Source organism: Cololabis saira, chromosome 12 (genome assembly GCF_033807715.1).
Source record: "Cololabis saira isolate AMF1-May2022 chromosome 12, fColSai1.1, whole genome shotgun sequence".
Classification (NCBI taxonomy): Eukaryota; Metazoa; Chordata; class Actinopteri; order Beloniformes; family Belonidae; genus Cololabis; species Cololabis saira.
Genome location: NC_084598.1, coordinates 4,868,985 through 4,886,090, shown reverse-complemented (window position 1 = coordinate 4,886,090; position 17,106 = coordinate 4,868,985). Strand labels below are relative to the sequence as shown.

At 39.4% G+C, this 17,106-nt stretch overlaps 1 protein-coding gene across 1 annotated transcript; it reads right to left on the bottom strand.

Annotated features, from left to right (window-relative positions):
* Positions 1 to 999: 999 nt before the first annotated feature.
* olfml3a (olfactomedin-like 3a) lies at positions 1,000 to 16,485 on the bottom strand. The gene is made up of 3 exons (XM_061735215.1): positions 16,191 to 16,485; positions 11,807 to 12,113; positions 1,000 to 4,969 (listed from the first exon to the last, which is right to left on the bottom strand). The coding sequence occupies exons 1-3, from the start codon at positions 16,299 to 16,301 to the stop codon at positions 4,185 to 4,187; spliced, it is 1,203 nt and encodes a 400-aa protein (XP_061591199.1). The 5' UTR covers positions 16,302 to 16,485; the 3' UTR covers positions 1,000 to 4,184.
* Positions 16,486 to 17,106: the final 621 nt, after the last annotated feature.

The following is a 17,106-nucleotide window of genomic DNA, read 5'->3' as shown; positions in this document are numbered from 1 at the left end:
GTTTGATGATCGCTTTCATCCTTACCTTTCTTCCACAAGAAAAAATATAGAAATACTTGATTTTCTTTCAAAAGATCTACTTAAAGGCACTTTCTTTTGTCTCCTTTTGTGTTTTTGTATTGTTTTATTTATTTGATTATGGTGAATGTGAAAAGGCTTTATGTACAGGCACCTCCTGATTACTGTATGTTTGTTTTGTTTTTCTTAACCAACTCAGAAAATATCAAATGGAATAAACAGATTTAAAAAAAAGATTTCAAATTTATGTAGCCCAGTTGATGGTTATCTTGAAGATAAATGGAAATTTAAAAAATGAAAATATTCTTTTTATAGATGCAACCTTCTTGATGTTTATTCTCCCACTAGATATATTGTTAGCTCTATGTACAGGGGTAGTGTTTAAAATACATTTACCTTCAGATATTAGATGGGATTGAAAGAGAGTTTTTAAAAAAAAAGTACATTCTCAGTACAGTGAGGAAGGAAGGAAGGAAAGAAGGAAGGAAGGAAGGAAGGAAGGAAGGAAGGAAGGAAGGAAGAAAGAAAGAAAGAAAGAAAGAAAGAAAGAAAGAAAGAAAGAAAGAAAGAAAGAAAGAAAGAAAGAAAGAAAGAAAGAAAGAAAGGAAGAAAGGAAGGAAGGAAGGAAGGAAGGAAGGAAGGAAGGAAGGAAGGAAGGAAGGAAGGAAGGAAGGAAGGAACGAACGAACGAACGAACGAACGAACAGGAGAATGAGGTCATTTTGACCCAAAGACAGTACAAGGTTAAAAACCCAAACCTCATGTATGAAAAATGTTCATAAACCCAAAAGAAGGTCTTTTATTTCATCTGTCCCAACATCTACTAACATCATCGACTATTGTCATCCAGCATTTTCTAATCGCAGCTGTGGACTTTGCTGGACATGAATCATTTTGAAACAAACGGTAGAACTTGTGTGCAGCTTGTTCAGCAGTTTAAACTATGACAACGTTATTCCTGCTATGTTCATCTCCCCTGCATGAACAGACAACACCACAACCTGGGCCAACTGTGCAAACACACGTTTGTTGTTAGATGTAGTTTCTCACAGAAAATGTCAAAAAGTCAAAGCAAGTCTATGGAAAAGCATTGGACATGAAAGATGGAAAAAAAAACTTTATTTTTAGGTCTGCAGGGAAACTCTGGACATCATCAGACTATAACTTATCACTGGCCTTTAGTGTGCTCATTCTCAGTCAGTTGTTTTGTAGATGTGAAACACATTTGTCAAAAATGTTCTTTAAAAATATGATAAGTGAAGTTCCATATACGGGAGCTTTGTACAAGGAATACATCATGAAAAGTCATAATTTAACCACTCAAAGGCAGTAGTTTTGTTCTGACATCACTGAAACAAGCACAGATGCAGACGGTACATGTGGGACACATAAATGTGACATCAAGAAAGGGACCTTGCAAATCCCATTTGTGAGAGCATATCGGATACATTTTACACATGTCGTCAAAACCCTGAGCCCCAGACACAGACAGATGGATCGAACAGATCCAGGAAGGGCTGCTTTAGTCATTTCCTTCATGGATAAGTTCCTGAGACTGAGACTGAGAACCAAATCAGCTGGTCTGTCATCTCCGCACCTACAGTACAGTAGCTGTGGAAATGTAGCAGCATTTTTCTAATTGGCAATTGCTATAGTAAGAATTAGTAAGTTTGTTGTCGTTTGTGGTTGGTGTACAGGGCTTTCTCAATTAGAATATTGTGATGAAGTTCTTTATTTTCTGTAATGCAATTAAAAAAACAAAAATGTCATACATTCTGGATTCATTACAAATCAACTGAAATATTGCAAGCCTTTTATTATTTTAATATTGCTGATTATGGCTTACAGTTTAAGATTAAGATTCCCAGAATATTCAGATTTTTTGAGATTGTCACAAGGTGTGGTTGTTGAGGACCCAAACGCAGGAGAGCAGGAGGCAGGAATTTGCAACATAACAGGATTTATTGAGCAAAAAACAAAACCAAAAATGCTGCTGGGCAGGATCAAAAGCAGAACAAAAACTGGTTATTCCTCCATGTCTCCTTGTCGTTTTTCCTGTTCCTGGTTTTTTGTTAATCCTGCTCTGCAGTGCTTTGTTTTTGCCTTTTTGTAAATAAACCCTTTTTTGTTGGGAACTCCTGGCTCCTGCTCTCCTGCGTTTGGGTCCTCGACAAAACCGAATCATAACAGAGATAGGATATTTGAGTTTTCTTAAGCTGTAAGATCACCAATATTAAAATAATAAAAGGCTTGCAATATTTCAGTTGATTTGTAATGAATCCAGAATGTATGACATTTTTGCATTACAGAAAATAAGGGACTTTATCACAATATTCTAATTTTCTGAGCCAGTCCTGTAATACGTCATTGCATCACCTCTCACACACAATCATCCCAATGGGGAAATCCCTCTCAATTTATGGCATTATTAGATTTCTAATATCTAAGTGTACAAGATGAAACAAGTGGTTTAATAATAATGTTTCTGTTCCTTGTTTATATACTGGTATTTTATGACGGTCCTATTTTTCTGACAATGTGGTGTGTTTTCATAGTAGATGGAACCTGTTAGATCAATGACCGTCTCAAGACCTTCTATCTTTGCCTAATATTCTAGTGGTTCTTGATATGATCTTGTATTCCTTCCAGCTGTTATAATAGCACTGAATTTTACATTTTTTATTGAACATTTTGTACTTGTAATAATAGAAATATTTGGAAAAAATGTTGGCTCAGATAAATGTTTCTTTGCATTTAGGCGGTAGATCATTGTCAGTTCCATTGATGAGAGTGATCAGGTGTATAGTAGTTAGCTAAAAAAGAAAACAGTATTTACGCCACAATCTGTCATTCTTTTGTCTTCAAAGTCTGAAAGTTATCATCAAAAAAATTATGGTTTTTGTTTGTTTAGTTTTTATTTTTCCCCCCATGAAACTTGATGTGTATATGATATGATTTTCTTGTTTTTCATTAAAAAGCTTATGCAAAAAGAGCTCTGCAGTCTGCACTCACTTCACAGCCTGTGAGAAACTAAATGTTTTCTTGTGTTTGTGGATATCTCACTCATTATATCCGTTATCTGCACTCGGTTTAGCACTTATAAAGGGTCTGTAGTCAGTATAAGTAATGCCTATTCCAAACTTTAGTGCTGTTATGTCTGTTTTAGGTGTGTAAGGTATGGGAACATGGTCGGAGTGGTGTCAGATGGTGTTTGGAAAAGAAATCTAGTTATTTATAAAAACTTCTACAAAAGGCTACCAGGCTAAAAGATCATAAAGAAGTTTGTGCATGCAAAACAAAACTTTTATTCAAGTAGGAATAACGTAACCTTGTTTATCTCAATGCAGAAATACAAAAATGTACCACATTACTTAACTAAGAATGCTTCTTCAAGATTATTTTCCTCCCTGTAGCACCCTATAATGTAATAATTTCACCCTATAATGTAATAATTTCCTATAATGTAATAATTTCACCCTATAATGTAATAATTTCCTATAATGTAATAATTGCCTGAAAATGTAATAACGCCTGAAAATGTAATAAAATTTGCACTTAACTCAATCGAAAATCTAATAAAATCCAATAATGTAATAACTTCACCAATAATGTAATAAAATATCCTGACAGATATTGTTATAACATTTTTACCAATAATGTAATACCTTATTTCATTATTGGGAATTTATTACATTTTCAGGTGGGTCTTTCTTTTTTTTCCAAAACTGATAATGTAATACTTGACAAATAATGTATATATATATATATATATATATATATATGTTCATTTTCAGTCCAGAGTTCTACATTTTGTTTTAAGAATCTAAGAATGTTATATACGCTGGATTTGAAACACCTGAATGACTATTGGGTTAAATTGCAGACTTTGAGTTCCATGTGATAAATTCCCAATAACGTAATAAGGTATTATATTATTGGTAAAAATGTTATTACAATATCCGTTATTACATTATAGGGTGCACCACTCCCTCACAGGCAGGAAATCAGTGGATATCACAAGATTCAATGCTTCAATATCAAGATGTGGCAAAACTGATGTGATGATTCTTTTTTTTCTCACGAAACAATAGAAGAAAACACTGCAAAAGTTTAAGAAATGCATAGAAATTGGCCGCTGTGTTCTTGATTTTGAAAAGAAGATGTTGTCACACCAAGAGTTTCCTCTTCATAGTGAGTCTGTAGATGATTTGATAGCCGTCATCCCAGCCGTAGAGCTGCTTCTCCTCGGGGTTGTATTTGAGGCTGGCGTGGGCGCCGTACCTCCTGGGGAAGTAGAGCAGAGGAGCTTCCTGGCTGACCACCATGTCGTTGACGTCAAACAGACACTGGACCCGGGAACGGCTGGCCAGCCGAGTGTTGTACACCACATAAACAATCCCACAGATCACAAAAGCCGCCTCCGCATTTTCCCGTGGGCACCGAGTGTCCCAGATTTCCTCTATATCGAGTGTAGCCGTGTCCATTTTTGCCAGGCTGATATTCGGTTCACTGTCACTGGCGGCGTAGAGAAGCCACAGGCCTTGATCGTCCGCTGCAAGGTCTGCAAACGTCTCTGGGTTGAGGCTGTAGAGACTGGCGTGGCTATCCACGGGGAATATGGCGGCCTCTGTCACAGAGCCGTTCAGCAGATCGTATTTGACCACCTGCACGTCTGTATCCGTGTCCTGCTGTACGTAGTACAAGTAGCCGTTGTGGACGGCACTGCCGGGGCCGCTCCACTCGGAGGGAAGCTGGATGCTCGTGGTGCCCTCGACTCCCAGAGAGCGGGAAAAGTCCCGCACCGAGTTAAACTGGAAGACGGTATCTCCAGATGTGCCGTTGAAGACGTAAACCTTGGACGACCTCGGGTCCCTGGTCCACATGCCCTTGGGACTGCCCACTCTCTTCAGGATCTTCACTGATCTGATGCCAGAGATGATTTCCACGCAGTCTGAAGTGAATGAGACACACATAAAGGACATTAGGTTTTTATTCTTAGATAAAGCTCCATGAAAGAGGATGTTGAATCATTCCTTTTGAGACTCAGGCCACGTTTCCACATAGCCGGGTATTTACAAAAAACGGATATTTCCCCCTCTACGTTTTGAAAAATACCATCATTTCCACGAATCTGCATAAATATCTGTTAAGGTGCTATGAGCAGCCAAACCTACAGGGGGCAGTGTAACGAGAAGATAAAGTCATGCTAGCCAATCAGAATCCTGGAAAAAAACATCAACAAATGACACGAGTAACTTCCAGTTACTTCCAAGATGAACGAGAGTCTTTCGTTTGGAGTGACAGAGAAGTGGAGTTACTTTTAGAATAAAACAGGTAAAATACAAGAAAATATTGACGGTGGCCAAACAAATTGTAAACACAGGTCGCAATCATGACGTTTCTGTCTCATAATGTGACGTTCTGAAGCCTAAATGTCCGTTTCTCACCGTTTACAAGCAAACTTGAAGTCAGAGTTTTTGAAAATCTCCACTTTGGCCGGAGTTTTCAGAAATGATGGTTTTTGGAGACTTTGAGCTTCATTTTCGTGTAAACGAACTGACAAAACGCATGAAAACATCACCATTTTTGCTACATGTAAACGGGGCCTCAAGGTTCTATCTCTCATGCAACATATGATGAAATTATGGGATGGAAGGAGTCATCCACTATTTGGACAATTTTAGCAAAAAACCCACTGAAAAGTCCACAGTCTCCTAAATATATACAGACATAGCCAATTAGTTTGATTTGTTGTCTTAGATGCAGATAACATGTAATAATTAGTTTAATATATGTTACATAGATGGAGGAATGATTTTTAATGATGACTTCAATTTTTAATTCTTTTCCATACTTACACATCAATGGAAGTTATAAAAACTTCTGATATTATGCTGTCTTACAAAATGTCCAATAAATTCCTGACCTGCCAGTCATTTCTACCACTGTATCATTTCTACCATTGTACCAGAATTAACACATGTAAGAAATGCTTTGAGTTCAGTTCATTTCCAACTGCATGAAGGGAGGTTTGGGTAAAACCTCTGCAGAAAGTTGAGTGTGAACACTGGTCAAGGTAACAATTCTGCAACTCTCAAACTCATTTTCAAACAGGTCTCAGAGTTCCTTTCATAGATTAACAGCTTAATCCTGATGACTTTGTCATTAAAGATAGTTGTGTTTCCATTATACTTCTTTACAAAAGAAAATCAAAACTCAATTTGCATTAAAGTTCAGTGTTTCCGTTGTTTTTCAACGGAAACAGTTTTTTTGAAAAAACTGTTTTTCAAATAAGCGTAATTCTCGTAACTCTCCGTATGTTCTCCCGCGAGACTTCTCTCCAAAAAAGAAAGTCTCAACATAGAAGAAGATGGACTAAAACATCTTTAGTCTTTAGTAGTCTTTATTGACAAATTATTGAGATCGCCATCACCGCTGTTGAGAAAATAGTCAGATGATGAAAGCAACAGTTGATCATTCAAAAGATTATCCAGAGGCAAAGCCCTTCTGTAATGCAGAATGATTAAGTACTGTTATCGCACAACCACATCATATTGACGAGGCCAAAAAGAGCTGGAAACCAGATTCTGACGACTTTATATTGACCGGCGACATGACATTCAACGCTGCCACAGACCAGAGCCACAGATGTGGAAGTGTTTCCATTACACTTTTGTGATCAACTGGATTGTTGAATCACCTGAAAAACCACTTCGTGAAATAATAAAGAAGTTTTTGTGATATTCTGGAGTTTTTTCAAATTAGAGCAATTTCTATAACAAGATTTCTTTTTTGATATGTGGGATTTGTGCAAATCTAGGGGGGATGGAAACACGACTTGTGACCACTAAACTGAAGCAGCTGTCCTCTCTGCGACAGAGGCCTAAAGGCAGCTAGAGTTACAGCTCAGTGCTGCGTCCTCACTCTGCTTGACCCCTGCAGTTTGTGAGGTGATACTGTACCTCATGGCAGTGTACAACCTGTGCTCTTCCCCTCCAACATGTCACGTTCTGGGTTTGACTCATACCACCCTGGGCCTTAATTAACGCTATTACAGCAAGGACAGCCATCTGTGTCCCATCACCTCCTTATAGGGGTGTCACAAGCCTCAGCACTTAGACCTGTTTTCCTTCCCCCTGGCACTGGCCGTTCCCTAGAATAGCTGCTCGTGTCATTACACAGATGATACCTAACGATGTCTGGTGGCCAGTGTTCACCAAGGTCCTTGAGGGTTGTTTTGCTGCAGATGTTTCCCTGGTTCCAAACACCTGATTCCAATGACAAGGTCACTATTGGAGCTTTTCCACTAGAACCTACTCAGCCCGACTCGACTCGGTTTGGTTCTTTCCCACCAGGGTTCTAACGTGCCGAGTAGATACTTTTTCTGTATCTATTCTGCCGAGGTTCTAAGCTGCTGAGTCGGCTGTATCTGACATCATCACACTACAGGCCACCGATTGGTCGGGGGGTTGGAGTCAGACGTCTGAGTCAGGAGGAGGAAATCAGAGAAAGAGACTCTGACGGATTCTTGTTCATTTTATTCAACCAGCAACGGCAACAAAAGTCTGTTTCATGATCCAACTCTGAGGGTCAGATGTTCATAAACCTGGTGCTGAGGAGAGAATTAAAAAGGGATCCAGACGGGCGATAAGGAACGACCAGATCTACCAGGAGCTCTGTCTCTTCATAGCTGCTCACGGATCCAGCGGACTTTACAGCAGCACAGAGACAAACTAACAAAAAAAAAGCGTTGCCGCTTGAAGCTTCTCTAACTCTCATTTTTTAACTTGATATCGAACACAAGCCACAGACCCAGCAGCACATCTATCATCTCCTCCAGGTTCCACATCTTTAGTGTTGTTGTCTTCTTCATTTAGATCACACAATCAAATATGTCACAGCAGCTTCTCCAACCTCCTACTTCTGATCTGGGGCCCCGTTTACACATAGCAAACATGGTGGTGTTTTAATAAGTTTGGGCCGTTCGTTTACACGAAAACAAAGCTCAAAGTCACCAAAAATGATAATTTCTGAAAACTGGAGATTTTTAAAAACTCCGTCTTCACATTTGCTTGTAAACGGAGAGAAACGGACATTTAGGCTTCAGAACGTCACATTATGAGACAGAAACGTCACCAACATCATGTGGCCACCGTCAATATTTTCTTGTATTTTACTTGTTTTATATTCTAAAGTTACACTTAAAAGTAACTCCACTTCTCTGTCACTCCAAACGAAAGACTCTCGTTCATCTTGGAAGTAACTGGAAGTTACTCGTGTCATTTGTTGATGTTTTTTTCCAGGATTCTGATTGGCTAGCATGACTTTATCTTCTCGTTACACTGCCCCCTGTAGGATTGGCTGCTCATAGCACCTTAACAGTATTTATGCAGGTTCGTGTAAATGATGGTATTTTTCAACACGTAGAGGGGGAAATATCCGTTTTTGGAAATATCCGGCTATGTGGAAACGTGGCCTGGGTATTGAAAAGAAACGAGTTGAGTCGAGCCGAGGCGAGTGGAGTTGGGCTGAGTAGGTACTAGTGGAAAAGTGCAATAACAGATTCCTGTAGACCTTGATAGCTAGCTGATGATAATCCATTCAGTTTAGTCAAGGTGTTTTGGATCAGGGAAACATCTAAAATATGCAGGACAGCCACCCTTGAGAACCTGAATTAGGTAACCGTGCTCTAGGTGCTCCCTCTTTCTGAGCTTATCTTTATGACTATCCACACTTCCAGAAGGAACCCCACCTTCAAGACTGATCCATCCGCCATCCAATTTAATCAGCCCATCCTACATAGCATTAAGAATGGCCTCTTCCGGGTTGCAAGAACCCAAAGTCTCATTACTGATGACCAGTTGTCCTTCTACCACTGTGTTGCAGTCATTATCAGTCATATTACTTTGCTTTTTCCAACGGAAAAATCAGGCCATGTCCAACTCAATATGTCAATCTTTGATATTCCTCCTGAAAATGATTCAGCATGTAGATTAGGCACCGGGAATAGTCCCCTTTCTGCTGGGTGAGAGTGCCATGGTGCATCTGCTGTTTGATCAGCCAAGAAGGAATTGTTACAGCACGCCTCAGTAAATGTCACTGGCAACCCATGGCTCCCATAATCACATTTAAGGCATAAATGCCTGCCCACGGAGTGACTGTGGGGTCTCTCCTCAGGCTTCTGCTCCTTCTCGACTGCTGCATTCCTCTCAGGAAAGGGGATTAGCACCATCCCTATAAATAACACTGTTCTGTTTCAGTGCACAATGTTTTCATCTGTGATGTTGGAATGATCTACGGATGACATTAGAGCAGCGGTGTTTCTCCCTGCCTTCAGGTCTCCAATGGAGACCAATCTCTTCGGGTGATGCCTCCTTTACAAATGTGTTAAACACCCTAACATGTTTGCACGTACTTTGAATTTCTACAAATCCTCCACCTGTAGTGCCATTTCCATAGCTTTATCATGTACACTTTGGATAAAACCAGCTTGTGCACTTGTGTACTAAATCTGAACTCAAATCTATTAACACCCAAGTCTTTACAAGCCTTAACAAGAACTTTTTAACAACTTGTGCTTTTTATTATTTTACCTCTTTTCTTATCATTTTATTTCATTGTATTGTATTATTATTTGTTATGTCTATTTCCCCTTTTTAATTGACTTGTTACTGTTTAATTGTGTCTTGCTGCTTTTAATGTTGATGTAAAGCACTTTGAATTACGTTGTGTTGAATTGTGCTATACAAATAAACTTGCCTTGCTTTCCCTTTAAAAAAAAACTAATAAAATAAACAGAGATTACAATTATTTACTCAAATTCACAAGATATTTTAGGTTTAAGCAACAACCCAGCAATAGTCTACTTGCGTTAACTTCATGTGTAAGACGTGATGTGTAAATGTCACAGAATTCTTGCATTTGATATGTACCTCATTAACATAACTCTTTCTTTTTTGTGTTATAGTTTGATCATGAAATTAGTACTTGATTGATACGTGTGGTTTCATAAATCTTTAAGTTCAGAGGAATAAAAGAGGAGGCTGCAGAACCAAACACTGGAAAGGGCTTGATCCATGTGCTGCACGTTGCAGTGCAGTATCCACCTTATATCCTTATTTATTCAGGAGCCAAATTAGCATTAAGCTGGCAAATCTAAAGTGACTGCAGACTATGAAGTAATGTTTGTTTTGGTTCACTTCACAGAACTTCATAATGGACCACTATATACAGTTCATTCCTGCGGATAAGAGCACAGAGAGAATTCACCTCAGGCCATTTTCCGTTCAGACGACACACAAGAAGAAGGCTTTTTCTGTTTCCTCCTTTTTTTGATCATTTATTTAGTAAGTACTATCATATAATTCTGGAATGATGTGTAATGATATTGCTGCACATTACGAAATCAACCAAATCAACATTTTCATAATTTGTTTTGTGTTGTGTTAAAGGAATTTGATGATCCAGCATTAGCTTTAATAGGTGTTTAAATGCAAATGTAATGGGTTCCTGGTTTAATTTGGGGAAATCTGACAATATATATCTATCCAATCACAACAACTGTACAATACAATAGTTAAAAGAGCTATAAGTCCCTGTGTTACGTGACTAATTGACTCAGTGTAGCAATTTGAGCTCAGTGTTGTTTGTGCTATCGTGCCTTGGGATGTGAAGATTAAAGTGACAAATGTTGTGCTCAAACAGTTCAAACAGGAGAGTAGCTGTGCAGAGATAAATTAGTTGCAATAAGCCACATTTCTTCTGGAAAAAAATAACTGCACACAAACTCAAAGCATTCAGCTGCATGACTTGAAGCAGCAGCATGTTTGTCTTGTATTTTCCACATTAGCTGCGTCCGAAATTCCATACTTCCACCCTAATGAGTAGCAAAAACAGTATGTGAGATTTTTTTAGTGCGTCCGAAACATTAGTACGTACTCAATAGAAAACATTTTATTACTTGCATATAAAGCCCAAAACGGCTTAGCTCCGCATTATTTGCAAGACCTGATAGTGCCTTATGTTCTTGGCAGAGCTCTCCGTTCTCAGAGTGCAGGTTTACTCGTAGTTCCTAGAGTATCCAAATGTAGATTTGGAGGACGGGCGTTCTGCTATCAGGCACCATTACTATGGAACCAACTTCCAATCTGGGTTAAGGAGGCTGACACCACCTCCACCTTTAAACTTAAAACCTTTCTGTTTAGTAAAGCCTATAGTTATTGTTTAGTAAACCTCTAGCTGGTGTTGGTAAATCTTTAGGTAGTGTAAACTCTAGTGTGTTAGAGTCTAGTCTAGTATTTGTCTTATTTCTAGTTAAAATATCTCATTTTTAGTCAAAAAATCTCATTACACTTAAAACAAGAGTCATCACCAGATAAATAACTTATTTGACCATTTTCACCTGTTTCAAGAAAATGTTCACTTTTTTCCAGTGATGAGTCTTGTTTTAAGTGTAATGAGATTTTTTTTTGACTAAAAATGAAACATTTTAACTAGAAATAAGACAAATATTCTTGTTAAGACTGAGTTTTTGCAGTGTGGTGACGTTTATGTGGCATAATGTGACGTTCTGAAGCCTAAATGTCCGTTTCTCTCCGTTTACAAGCAAATCTTCACTTTGGCCGGAGTTTTCAGAAATTATCTTTTTGGTGACTTTGAGCTTCGTTTTCGTGTAAACGAACGGCCAAAACACATGAAAACACCACTGTTTTTTGCTACGTGGAAACGCAGCCTGAAACAACTTCAGAACAAACTTCAGAACAGAACAAACGTTTTGGTCAAAGCTCACCTGAGACTTTGGACTGCAGGTCCTCCCAGTCCCCGTCCTCCTCCTCCTCTCTGTCCTGCAGCCCCCAGGCCTCGTGCTCCACCACCTTGTCCGCCCTGTTGGCACAGGCCCGTGGGGAAGTTTGGATCTCCACGTAATCCATTTCTTTCTCCGCCAGGTCCACTCGAAGCGAAGCTCCTTCCAGGTCTTTGAACATGTTGCTGTGGTCACTCTTCAGCCCGTCTATGGTCACGGCAGTGAGCTCTTTGAAGGCCAGCATCTCTGTGTGGTACTGGTGGTATTGCTCACTCCAGAACTGCATGCGGTCCTGTGAGCCGTGCAGAGAGCAACACAAGTAAAAATGCACAAACATAGGAGGTGTCTGGTAAATAAATGACATTTATATTGTACTTTTATAGTATTGTTGGCCAGTCAAAGTACTGCTGGATAAACTGAAAGCACTGCTGGGGATCCATTCAAATGTCAAGAATTGATTCGATTCCGATTCTTACGATTCAGAATCGATTATCAAGATTCGATCCGATTTGATTCGATTCCGATATTGATTTGGGTTAGTGTTATTAAAACAGTTTTTTGAGCTGTTGCATGAATGATATGACTGTGTAGTTCTGCAACACATTAATACTAGTATTATATTGAGATTCAACAGCAAGTATTGTCAGCTAATGATGCTGTAAGGACCAATCAGCTCCCAGAATGCTGATAGAACTGCTTTCAGAAACATCGTGTGTGGCAGAATTATCAAAGAACTTGGATTTCTCAGAACCTCCAGTTTAAAACATAGCTAGATTGTTGCCAATAGCTTGATTTAGAAGTGCATGTAACCGCACTGACTGTCTTACTCAACCTAGGTCTGTGAGCTGTGAGGTCAGGAGTTTAATTTAAGAACAGAATAAAAAACTGAAATGCTTTATGTGACATAACAATTTCATTGATTCATTCACATTCATGTTGATGGTTGAGTGACTTGACTAACAACATGCTGTTTTTGGCATCTTGAAGGAAGGACAGTGGGTAAAGAAATCGTGAACTTGTGAAGAACTAGGGGTTATTCACATTTTCTGGGCAATTTGTGAGAAATAAGGCCCATGCCAAAATGTTTCACTCAGTGTTTGACTTGAAAATAAAAATCCAATTTAATTTGGAGAAATATACACCACACCATATTAAAAAAAAAACAAACCATTATAGTCCCTCATGTTGTTGCATTAAGAGAGCTTGAAAATAAATACACTTATGACGCTTTTCCACTAGTACCTACTCAGCCCGACTCCACTCGACTCGCCCTCATTTCTTTTCAATATCCAGATCATAAGTAGGAAGTTGGAGAAGCTGCTGTGACGTATTTGATTGTGTATCTAAACGAAGAAGACAACAACACTAAAGATGTAGAACCTGGAGGAGATGATAGATGTGCTGCTGGGCCTGTGGCTTGTGTTCCATATCAAGTTAAAAAATTAGAGAAGCTTCAAGCGGCGACGCATCTTTTTTTGTTAGTTTGTCTCGGTGCTGCTGAAAAGTCAGCTGGAGTCGTGAGCAGCTATGAAGAGACAGAGCTCCTGGTAGATCTGGTCGTTCTTTATCTCCGTCTAGATCCCTTTTTAATTCTCTCCTCAGCACCAGGTTTATGAACATCTGCACCTCAGAGTTTGATCAGAAACAGACTTCTGCTGCCATTGCTGGTTGAATAAAATGAACAAGAATCCGTCAGAGTCTCTTTCTCTGATTTCCTCGTCCTGACTCAGACGTCTGACTCCAACCCCCCGACCAATCGGTGGTCTGTAGTGTGATGACTCAGCCGACTCAGCAGCTTAGAACCTCAGCAGAATAGTTACAGAAAGGTATCTACTCGGCACGTTAGACCCCTGGTGGAAAAGAACCTACTCAGTCGGGCTGAGTAGGTACTAGTGGAAAAGTGCCATAAGAGAGCTTAGCTGCAAGATAAGGTGTCTGCAGTTGATAAATAAAACATCAGTGCATTGGCATTGAGAGTGTGTTACCGTACGAGCACCAACATTCATCATACATCACACATCTCTGAGGCTGCAAAGGCCCCATTTCAATTAGTCCAAACGTCATCACTACTTTAACCATTGGCATAGTGATAGGCCCAGTCACTTATTCAAGATTAAAATGTAAGTACTCTGCTTTCCTAGTGCATCATTTTCCCGTTCCCTCGCTGTGTGCTCGGGGTCAAGTGGACATGAAAGTTCAATGAAAGCTTGAGTTTGAGTCAGCATATTGGAGCTGAAACTGGAGAAATACCAAAGGAAGCTTTAGAAGAAACAGTCCCTTCATTTCAACTATGTAATTTTGCATCACGGCCATACTGTTGGTGAGGCTCAAAATAAAATAAAAAATCTTTAGAAATATTAAAATCAAAACAAAAAAATAGAATATTCTCAAAAACGACCTGAAAGGAAACATGACCAAAAATCTTTTCTGTGCCTGAGACCATACGCTTGAGTGTCTGGAGTGACTTCCAGCTCAAAAACAACGTTTAAATCTCCAGGGGCCGGTACTTCACAGGTTTATATCTGCGTCTGCTCTCTCCATGTTCCTCTGCAACTGTGTTGCAGCATCGCCTCCACTGCAGGAGGACTGGAAGTCCTTTACTTTGCTTTGTTTTGTTTTTCTTATGCTATCATCAGCAGTTATGAAGTTCACTTAAATCAACTCATGGTGCTCTTTGGGTACTTTATCTTTTGTTTATATCCTTGACTTCTTATTGATATTTATTGCAATATTCTTCCATCCATTCAAGTGCAGTATTCTTTCACTCATTCATGTGCATTATTATTCTCTCATTCACCCATTTTCATAGTGTATATATATTTATGGTTCCTGTTTCTTATTTTGTTGTTTAAACAGTCTTTGTTTACATAGTCTTTGCATGTGTGCACTTTTACGGAGCTGCTGTCTAATTTCATTGTTCCAGTATAATGATAATTAAAGCTGTAAGCAGCGATGAACGGGCCCTCGCGCGTACAATTTACACCATTTATGGTCAAGGACTCAAAACCGAGTTCGATGACACCATCCATGACTCTTTATGTCAAACCATTCAAAACTTATGGCAGAAAGTAGAAACTATCAAATATGGACCAATCAGATGAAGGGGGGGCGCACTTTTTGGCGTCTAGCGTCGCCACGGTAACGCTGTTGACTGAGAAAAGTAATGCGCGTTGTCACAGGATCGAGACGCAAATTTTGATGTATAACACGCCTGGGTGCACGTTACGGTTCGGGACGCATTAACGGCCGAAGGAATGGCATAAATTGCGCCACAATTACTCGATTAATTCAAAATGGCCGACTTCCTGTTGGGTTTCGGCCATGACGCCACGAGACTTTTCTTTAAGTTGCGACATGATACAGGTGTGTAGCAATTTTTGTCTATTCTATTCTATTCTATTGTCTATTCTATTCTATGTATTTATTACCTGGGTAGTATGTAGCAGTGTGAGCTCAGTATTAAGCCCCAGGACAGATCTCATTTGTCCTCCTGGCTGACTGGCAGCAATGAGTAAGTAACTGTTAAGACATTCAAACAGGTACCAGTTTCACTCTCTCTCACTGTTATTTTAACTTAAGCACGTCCCTGACATTTCTTTCAAGAGCTCAGGAAATTGTGTCAACTTGAAAAAGGGCCAATAATGTCTCCTTCAGAGAAGCAAAAGAGAGCAGACATGGAGTCTGTATAGTAACTGTTTGGAGACCAGGAAGAAACAAGGTTTGTAGTTCCAAAAAGTTCTCAGATATTTGTTCAAAGTAAAGATAATGTTCGGCTTGAGCTGGTTTTTGTCACATGTATGCAACTTTTGATCTGAAGAGCAAAAGAGAGCAATAGTAAGAGAAGAATCAGCGTGTGTTTTTCCAGCATACTAACAATATAAAGCAAAGGCTTTGGGGATCCTAGGCTTTAATTCAGATATATGTTTGCTATAAACAACACTGAGTTCTTGGTAACAGGGTTTTTTTTTCCTGAGGCAGTTTGTTGTAATAATGTGAATTCCTCTTTGGTGGAACACAGTAATTTAAAGCAATCAGGATGCAAAAACAGTAAATGTTGTACTCATTAATAATGTGTCATTGTCTTAAACACTGAAGATGTCATAACGCTGTTGGACAGAAGCTATTTCTTGCATGAGAGGGAGCGCTCCACATACATCAGCTCTTACTCCCCCTGCGGCCCCTGCAAAGTTGATGAGCCTGACAGAGATTGCATTAATTAGTTTTTGCATTAGTTAAGACAACAAGTTCCACTAAAAGGAGCAAGAAAAAGCAGCAAACTGGTGTCTCAAATGTTACATGACTACCCAGAAACATGTAATTAAAATGACATCATTCATCATAAATCATTTAAATGAGAGTTGCTTCATACCTCAATGGCCAACAGTCTGTTTTCCAAATAATCCATAAGTCCCTGATAGTAGTACTGGGCTCCAATAAATGTCCAGGCAGAGAAAATGAGGAGGATGAACAGCGGCTTCATTGTGAGCTCATCAGTGGGTCAGCTGAGTTTCTTTTGCGTAGAGTTTCTAAAGTTTCCTTCTTCTGTGCTTTCCACTGCAGAGCTTCCCCCACGGTGTGACACATGTGGCGTGGAGAGGAGTCTGCGCACAAAAAGGTGAGAAGCATAAAGAAAGTCAAGAGGCCACTCTGAGGGTCTCCGCTTCTTTGTCCGCTCTCAGTTTGCTGGAATGTTTTCACAAACTCTCAGGGAGGAGCCGTCTGCCTCTTACCCCTCTCTGTCCTACAAAAATCAGTGTGTCCTGCAAACTTTGAGTGTGTGCGCCGGTTGCTCCTGTTGTCACAAGCAGGTGAACTGACATCAGCACAAACGGCGTACACGCTGCGAACACGACAACATATAACAATAATGAACATGAACACCTGAGTGAACAGTGCACGGTCGGATGGAACTAATTTGGTTCCATCAAGTCCCCCATGAAAGTGAATCAACATGCACAACTCCAGCGACCTGCAATTTGCCCAAAAGATCCTTTTTTTATGTGATTAATTAACTTTCCTTCTAATGCCACACTGTAAAACCTACGGAAGAGTATTAGGGCCAGGCAGGAGAAAAAAATATATATATATTTTAGAGGAGGAAGATTTTTTTTTCATATGCACTTCGAGAAAAAAGTCGAAATGTCGAGAAAAAAGTCCAAATGTCGAGAAAAAAGTCGAAATGTCAAGATTAATGTTGAAATACAATTTCGAGAAAAAAAGTCGAAATGTTGAGAAAAAAGTCAAAATTTTGTGAATAAAGTTGAAATATCGAGAAAAAAGTTGAA

Coding starts and splice junctions, on each gene's coding strand:
- olfml3a (XM_061735215.1), bottom strand. CDS start 16,301: ATGAAGCCGCTGTTCATCCTCCTCATTTTCTCTGCCTGGACATTTATT. Junction 12,114..16,190: donor ACAGACTGTTGGCCATTGAG/GTATGAAGCAAC, acceptor CACGGCTCACAG/GACCGCATGCAGTTCTGGAG. Junction 4,970..11,806: donor CCTGCAGTCCAAAGTCTCAG/GTGAGCTTTGAC, acceptor CATTCACTTCAG/ACTGCGTGGAAATCATCTCT.